Genomic DNA, 9,286 nt, shown 5'->3' on the forward strand with positions numbered 1-9,286 from the left:
AGCGAATATTCATCATTTGCTTCCCTTTTATTCAATAAAAACAGAAAAAAATTGAAAGTCTTGCTATGGTTCGTGAAAATATTTGAACCCTGTTCTTTTGTTCGAATCGATGCAATGGTACCACTTGCATTGAAAAGCTTCATGGAGTTTTACCTTAGTGATCTTTTTCAGTGCCCGTTCTCGAAAAGTTTTTTCACAATCTATTTAAACTTTGTCGTGAAACCTCAACTTTGTTTTCTGTAAACAGTGTTTTTTTTTATTTGAAGTTGCATATTAAATCTTGCATTGAGGTGATCAGCACGGTAAAAATAATCATGAAAAATTCATAATTTCACGGATTTTTAACCAAATTTGTCAATGTTACAGTTTATATTCTTGAGTCTAAAAAATTTCACCAGGTTTCATAAATTTTATTGATTTCATAGAGATAGCTCTGGGATAGGTTTTCTAAGGCTGAATCATAAAATGACTCAATTTAATCGAGCCTGATTTGCCTGTGAAATTTCTGAAAATAACATCAAGACAACAAAATTTTCATTTTTCCGAGGTGCATGGAATTTCAGAACTGATTTTGATTTATTCGGGGGCACTGAATTTAAATATTCAATTAGTTTTTTTATCAGGCCCAGTTTTCGAGATAACTTTTAAAAATAAGTAAAAAAAAATAGTTGTTGTATGTTGACAAAACTGAAAAATACAAATACTCATTGAATCAATGACCAACTTTCCCAAGATCACGAGTAATTATGAATTTAAAATAATATTTTGGGAGTTTTCTGTTTGTCATTTTTTTCCAAACCTGCAAACATTGGAAATTTTGACCAATTTTCAAAGTAAAATTAAATTAAATTGGATCTTTGATATTTTTAAAACCGTTAGTCAAATCATTTCGCAGTCTCAATAAAATTATTGAATGAACTAAAATCTTTAATATCCAATATTCAATGATTTTCTTTAATGATGTCAGGAGAAATCGTAATATTATTTTTCGGAATTTTTAAAAATTGTAGCGTTATTTTTTTTTTGTATCTCTGATGTCGTTGAATCTCTGATACAGGAATATCTAGGCAATAGCTAAGTCCTTGATTGAATGAAGGATAGCAATTTGATTCAATATCAGCTTTTGGATTTTATGTAGGTTTATTAATTTATCAGTTATGAAAGATGGGTCTTATAGGAACTTATCAATTTCAAAATTTCCATACGCCATATCCCCGAAACTAGAAGTGATAAGAAAAATGCTTGAAATTTTTTGAATTCAGACGTCAAAATCTTACAAAATCAGTTGTTGAAACATAGGCACCAAAAATGCGGTTCCCCTGTGTAATCGTAACAAACTTTTTGGGTTGAATCACAAATTACACTATTTTCGAAAAATCAGAATCTTGCTGAGCCATATCGATAAGCAATCTATTGCAATCGTTCACCCAGTCTGTATTATAAAACTTTCCTTATTTCTTCCTTAAAACTTCACTTTATGATACAATTCGATCTTTGCTTGAAACGAAAAATAATGTCCCAACTAACTCCTATAGGGGGAAGTCGTCTATGGCCGGACATCGCCTATGGCCGGACAACATTGATTTTCCGAAAACACAATATCCTAGTAATGATTTAACGCCATGAAAATAAAGTAAATTGTAGCCTGATATGATGTTAGAAATATGGTAATCCAATCTGAAAAGGTAAACCAATGATAGGTATCTAAAGCTTTTGCCTAGTAGTATGGAGAGGATCGCCTAAACTTTGCATTTGTATTGTGGTAAGTTTTTTCGGCTTGTAAAATTTGAACTGCACATGAACGACATTGTTGATTGGTTATCTTTCGGCTACAATAGAAGATAATAAAACGGAAGTTCAAACGAAATAGTAGGAAAATTTAAAAAAATGCGATTTGTCTATGACCGGACAAGTTGTTGAATATGACCGGACAAGAAAATTTTAAAATTAAAGATGATTTCAACTTGAAACTTTCATTTTTTCATCTCTATAGCACCCTCAAATGGTTAGCAGAAGATAAGGATTCAATAACGAAACTATTTTGGTCCTCTGAGAAACTTGTGATTCTGCTGTCCGGTCATAGACAATTTTTCTCTAGTTTTTTTCAAAACAAATGTTTCATCCTGGTTTGTCAAAAAACTTTTATGACTGGCTTCATAGAACGTTCAGAATTGGAAAACACATACTCACAAGACCTGTGCAAGTGATTTCAGTAATTTTGCTACGTTTTTGTGCCATTTGCTACGTTTTTGTGAACTTTGGTGAAGTAATTCGTAGTGTCCGGCCACAGACAACACTTTTGGAAATTAGTGAAAACTAACATGAAATGATTTCTCTTACCACATGAATATGTTGTAAATTTTTTTTTTCTAATATCGTTAAGTGATCATAATATTTACACTCTTCAAATCAGTAGAGGAACCAATATTTACAAAAATCTATTTTTGAAGTTATTGCTTAAAAACCTTAAGTGTCCGGTAGTAGACGACTTCCCCCTAATACATTTTTCCAATAAACAATATTGCATCTATGCCTTTAAAGGAACTCAAAAAAAGCTTAAAAGTCAATAATCTAGATGTGCATATTTGAGCAATTTCTTGATATAAATTTTTTTGGGTTCAGTAGGACTGTTATTTTATGATAATCAACACTCCATCGTAGAAAATATTTTGAATTAATTTTAATTCGAGATAAGCTTCGCGGGCCGCTTGTTGCTCATCCCTGCCCTAAAGGCAATATAAAGCTAAAAAGTCACCTTTGTATCCAAGAACATAAATTCTTCTAACGCATCGTAACTACTACCCATTGAAAAATTCTGTGCTATTTTGAAGGAGACACTCATTGAGCGTCTCAAAGAGGTAAATTTTGAGGAAGAAATGACAAAAAAGTAGCTCCTAGGTTTCTGTAGGAAAGAAGCTGCGCTTCCATATGTTGCGCAATTTGTTTTTGGAAGCGTTGTGCCTTATGTACAATTGTACGAATACATAAATTAACCAAAATGACGTAAAAATAGCAAAAGATCACAAATGGTTTATAGGTTATTGCCTGAAAGTTCGGAAAGAGGATGATTGTTGTGTTTTTTTGGGCTGGAAAATTTTCAAAAATTTTAACCAAAAATTCACAAGTTTAATTTGTGCCTGAAAGTTATGAAATGTGACAACAAAAACATTTTAAATCGAATTACTGTCAAGAAATTATCGGACAACCAGAGCGTAATCCAGATGGTGTTGCTCGATATAAAATCTAAAACTTCTTGATCGGCCGTTCACACTAAGCGGGGGAGAAACGTTCGGAGTGAACCTTTTAGGTGTTCTGGAAAATATTGAAGATAAGTATTATCGTTATTTTCTTCATGCAATAAACATATTCATTAATATTTGTGCCTCATCGAAAATTAGCATAAAAGTTCCGTTATTTTAATGAAATTCAGAAATTTAATCATCTTGAGTTTTGACCTTTTTAGATTATTGTCGTTAATTCAGTTAATTTAAAACAATGATTTCAAAATATAATTCCAAAGAGTTCAATCACAAAGTTTTTAGCAGAATTTCAGTAGTCTTTCTTTTTTTAAGAATCATGGAATTATTGGATTTTTTTTTTTAATTTTCTGTTTTGACCTCAGAGGAAAAACTCAGTTTAATGTGTGTTAAATTTTTGAGAAACTAAGAATTAATGTTGTATCAATATAAAGAAAAAATCCGTCTTATATTTTTTTATTGATTTGCTACTGGATGATTCTTTTTTTATTTTTTTTATTGTTAACACTTTAGTCAGTTATGGACAATAATTCTCCACTGAAGAAGGCTACAAAAAATAGCCGAGACGTCTGTGCAGTAGTAAAAATCATTCGTTTTGACTTTCAAAAGTATGACTGACTACAGTAGTAATGTTTAAGTGAAAAACTTTGCTCTTTATTTTTAAATTTGGAATCGTATGAAAATCGTGATATTTTTTTTCTGTTTTAAATATTCCAATCAAAAGAACAAAACTTAACAAACTCATTTTCAGTAGAAAGCTTAAGGATTGTGTTTAGGTCACATTCCAGAAAAATATCATTTTCTGTGTAATTTTGCCAAAATTGAAACATTGAATATTTTTCTAGAAACTTACTTTTGAGATTCTTGATAACTGATGTTCAAATTTCTTGATATTTTTTGTATTTGGGTGTTGACCAAAGAAAATGCATTAAGAAGTAATGAAATCAATCAATTTAACATAATTTTTCAAGCGTTTGTAATTTTTCAATCCAAACAGTAAAATAAATTAACATTTGTGATTGGTTTGTTTATTCAATCCATAAATTTATTGTTTTTGCTTGAAAAATAAATCACTTTTAAAGATTTATAACATGAAGCCAGGTTTTTTCAGTAATGACACTATATTAGCTCAGTTTTGTTTGGTGTTGTGAAGAAAATCAGAATTTTTAATTTTTTCACAAGTTTAGTTGGCTAGCTTGTACGTCTGTTTTCTGTGATTTAACGTTCTTGCCCTCTGCCTTTTGAAATGAAGGTTTTGTTCGAAAGGTCGAAACACTGAAAACATTGAATCATTCCGTTTCCGATTTTTTATTGTCATTTGCGAATTTGATATATGGGGATTTACATGTTTTTTTATGGTGCTGAAACGAACAAAATTTGAAATTTTGGAGAAAATCCGAAGACCCCCGGCGCAAACCCGTCAGATAATAAAAAAAAATCCCCATATATGAGTTTCTGTTTGTTTTTTCTTACAGATTCACTTCAACAAACATAAACTTTTGTGATCAACCTGAAAACCTTTATATTGATTAACGACACTCGATGAACTGCTAAACACACAGACAGACAGACACAGACACAAAACAGGAAGTTGTGAATATCCTTGATTTCAGGGTTCCGTTTTGGAAGGATCCGGAACCAATGGAACGATTTGAGCTCGTCTGGCTGTTAGTCGCTGTTGGGAACAAGCTTTCGAGCACGACAAAAAATCGATACCATTCTGGCTCTGGGCTTTTGCTTTTGCTAGCTACCGGAATGATTGCTATTTGAGGACCTTTTTGAGAAAGGGGTCTGTTGTGTGTCACAATTTCTTGTAATCTAACCCCTGTTCTATCCGGATTCGAGGCCATAAGCTTTTTTAACCGTTTTCTGGTGAACGCTTCTTGATAAAAGCAATTGATATCTAACGAATTATGAATCATGGTGTTTGGATCGGGTGTCATTTTTGGTCATTTTCATCAAAAATCGATATCCTTTTTTTAAATCTGAATCTGTTTTAACCTTGAGTTTCGCATAAATTTGTAATGTTGATAGAAATTTCGTGAAAAAACCAAAAACATCCATATCAAATAACCATAACATTTTTTAGCAATAAAAATTCGTAACCATGGCCATAATTTTTTTTTTTGTTTCGATTATAGTCGTTTTACCATCTTTATGGCATTCGCGACTTTATCAACGTTACAGTTGGCGGATCGTTATTGAAAAACTTATCCGGTACAACTGTGTTCGATGTTTGCTCTTGGGCTCGAACTCGTGGACATCGGCTCAGGAGACAACAGACTTGCCAACTGAGCTATATCACAAGCCAACCATGGCCATAAGAGTTTTTGCAACACTGACGAATATTTTTTAGGAGTTTTATCCTTTAAATACATTAAAAATTATTTCAATAAGCTTGAAAATGGAAGATTTTGAGAAACTGAAAATATCGGCATTTTACGGTTAAAACGAGGGGTGGATTTTTATTTGAGCCGACCACTGTTTTTTCTTCTATAAGTATTTTTCATAAGCGCACTCACTATAGGCATTTCATCGATTCGACTAAAAAAATTTAAAATAATTTCTTGGATTTTTTTTTTCATTTGAGGCCCATAGAGCCCAAGAGGTAAAAGTGCAAAACTGTTGGAATTAAATCCCATGACAATTCTTCATATTTAAAACTATATTTGATGATCTTTTAGCTTTTATGCCTTTTTGCCCCTTTTTTCCAGGGGCCAAATTAGTATTTTATTTTTAAGGAATAGCTAAGATTGACTGATAAAACTAAATGCCAAAAACATATCACAGATCACGCTCAAATGTATAAAGTGATTACACAATCTTGGAAAAAAATGCATTTGTGTATACAACTCTTAGAACCTTTGACAGGTTGTAGTGTTTAAATTCATAATAGTTTTTGTAATTGAAACTAAGAATTAAAGGTCAACAAAAAGATCAATTTAAAAGTTATTTTTTATCAAAAACCCGCGGTTTACTCATCACTCTATTCCGAAAACTTTCCTCAATATTCATATAAAATATAAATCTGTACATTTTTGTAAAACTAATTCTAAAAATCTACTTAATCATGTAAAAACAAGTACAAAAAATACCACAGAAAACTCCAGAAAAGACATCAGTTTTCTTTATTCAAATGTCCTATTCTGAATGCAATGTACATAAGAACTGCAACAATTATTCATTTTTGTATCTGTCGGGATTTTATAACATTCTTATTCTCCCGCCAGGATCCGACGATAGCGGCCGTGGCGGCTGCCGTCATCCAGGAGGAGGAAGAGCGGGAGCTGCAGGAGGCCATCGAGGCAACCGCCTTTTCGCTGCTACAGGAGGAACTACACGTGAACTATCCGGGCCTGAAGCGGGACCGGTTGCTATCCCTGGGAAACGTTAGTGCCCCGCCGCTACTGAATCGGAACTCACGCTTCTCGTCCATCAGCGGTGGCTACAGCAGCCTGTTGAACCCACCCCGACGATATTCCTATGCCAGCAGTCGGGGGCACCGGAACAGCGTTTCGGTGTCCTCGAGGATTCTCAGTGCCTACAACATGGGGGAAAGCTTCGGGCAGGATGACTATTTTTTAGAGAGCGACGGCGAGGAAGCTGACGACGAGTTCGATCAGTTCACGACGACGGCGGACGTTGGCTATCCGCCCGGGAACTTCCTGTCGGTGCCGGGCAGGGTGAGTTACCTTTTTTATGACAAGTTTGTTATAAGAATTGTAAATTGACTGGAGAAGTACTTAGCTACAGATGTGGTTATATTTTTTATTTCACAGGGTATCGAATCACGGCGCAGCAGTGCGATGACCTGCTGCAGTACCGAGAGCTCATTTCTGGAGCGACGATGCTCGGCCATTACGCTGGGGTTGTCCTCCTTGCCACCGATTTCGCGATCACCCTCGCGGCAGCAGTGTCGTGGTGAGGATCGTCGGGGCAGCCACGTGACCGTTAATGGTGGTGCGGTGGGTGCCACTTGTGCCGACTGGGACGCATTCTATCCCGGGATCAACATCATCGAAGCCACTCCGAAATCTTCGCCTTGCCCCAGTGAACGCATTACGCACAAATCCGGGGGTCTGTCGACCCGCGAACGTTATTCTGTCAGTAGGAAGTATCAGCTGTACGACGACAGCTCGATCGACTGTATATCCGAATATCCTGATACGAATGGTGCTGAACCTAGCCATAGCCATAGACCGCCACGGCAAAACTATAGCAGTAGTAGTAGAATAGATGATATTAGTATAGCCAATAATAATCCTAGCAGTAGTGTCATTGTACGTAGAGCTCCCCTTGCGTCGCTTAGTTCCTTCAAGATGTCGTCGGCAGACTGCCAGGACAGTGATATACGCAGCTGTGGATCCGATTCCGTGTTTGATGAAAGCTGTGCGGACACCGATGAAGATTTGCAACAGTTCAGCACCGATAGCGATGAGCTTAGTATTCCAGACGAAGGTGAGTGTTCCGTAACACCGATGGCCATCACAGTGGCAGGTCCCAGCACTTCCGGGACCCTGTCGGCTGCCACTGGCCTCGGTGGGGTCAGCAGTAGCACCAGCAGCAGTATTCACAGTCAACAGCCAAAGATTGTGCAGCATCAACCGTACGGTGCAGCCAGTGATACCGTTTTTGTTGATATCGAAACTCCCAATGATATTAGATGTTTAAGTAGTCTTTCAAATAGCAATCGACGCGGTCGGCTCAAATCGAAACCGGACCGAGCGAATCTGGTGACGAAAATCGAAACGAAAGCAATCATCGAAAGGCCGGGTCGGGATCGATCACCATCCCCGAGGGCCTGTTCGTCAATGGCGGTGTCCTCTCATCAACCAAAGAACACCCTCCAGACGTCGACGACGGAAGTGATGACCAGTGGCCGGAGCACCAGCAGTCTACCCAGTCGCTTACCCAGCGGTCATGAGATCAGCAGTACCCATTACAGTAAGAACAACAATAACTCTAGCTCTAGAACTTACAGTAGGAACGATACCGACGATATTAGCAATCAAGTAGAGGACGACGAGGACCGGGAGAGTAACAATAAATGCGTTGAAGTTAATGTTATTATCAAAAACCATAGCACTAATATTAAAAGTCCCTCTGTGATTCTCGAGCTACCTATTCTGACAATAGACGAGGATAGTTCCCAGGCGCCGCTGTCCCCGGTCGATCCTTGCGTTCCGGGTCCTTCGCGGAAGTGGTCCAAGGAGACGCTGTTCTAGTTGCAAAGGTTTCGGCTGCTAATGCTGCTGCTACTACTACTACTAATAGTAACACCACTATCGCCCTCTTCCCGAACACTGGTCACGATATTGACATTAGCAATATTCCCTCGAGCTGATTACGAAACCAAATACACCAAGCTGTTGAAACTGTTAGTTAAGACCTTTCCGCGTGTTAATTCTTTCCACAAAAGTCAATCACTAGCAATCTTATGATCCGTCCAATCACCTCTTCTTTTACTAATTTGCTACACTAGCTTTGAAAGATCAATGTAATTCGGTTGCCTTTGGTACGAGATAGGAGGAAATAAATCCTTTACTGTGAACTTTTTGACTTGCTTAGAGTAAATTTAACTACGCTTGAATCGATTTTTATTATATCATTATGATTTTGCTCAGTTCGATATGTACTTAATCTAGATTAGTGGAATTTTAGCCCTCGCGTCGAAAACTTTTCCATGACTTCCATGACTGAAATGTTATTCAGGATACGCAACTTCTGTACCATATTATTTGACAAGCGCTCCTCGAAAACTGATTTTTGACATCGTCATCGAGAAGAGGACAGAGGCCAATTTTGATGGGATGCCTAAAAAAATAACTGATTTGAGGTGTTGAATGAAAATTCATCATCTATCTTTAAATTTTAAAATTGAAAAAAACCACCGGTTTTAGTAAAATCAGTCTTTTTGGCTGCTTTTGCTTGCGGTTGGTCTGAAATCAAATTCTCTTTTTGGCACGCATAACGTTACTCGATGCCAAGTTCCTTAACCACATCCCGTACTGATGCCGAAGGATGACGAT

At 36.6% G+C, this 9,286-nt stretch overlaps 1 protein-coding gene across 1 annotated transcript in view; it reads left to right on the forward strand.

Annotated features, from left to right (window-relative positions):
* LOC129741536 (serine-rich adhesin for platelets-like) overlaps positions 1 to 8,482 on the forward strand; it is a 495,158-nt gene extending 486,676 nt beyond the window's left edge. The window contains exons 4-5 of the mRNA XM_055733276.1: positions 6,488 to 6,940; positions 7,037 to 8,482. Coding sequence (XP_055589251.1) covers positions 6,488 to 6,940; positions 7,037 to 8,482 — 1,899 coding nt within the window. The remainder of the gene's footprint in view (positions 1 to 6,487; positions 6,941 to 7,036) is intronic.
* Positions 8,483 to 9,286: the final 804 nt, after the last annotated feature.

Source organism: Uranotaenia lowii, chromosome 2, assembly GCF_029784155.1.
Source record: "Uranotaenia lowii strain MFRU-FL chromosome 2, ASM2978415v1, whole genome shotgun sequence".
Lineage (NCBI taxonomy): Eukaryota > Metazoa > Arthropoda > Insecta > Diptera > Culicidae > Uranotaenia > Uranotaenia lowii.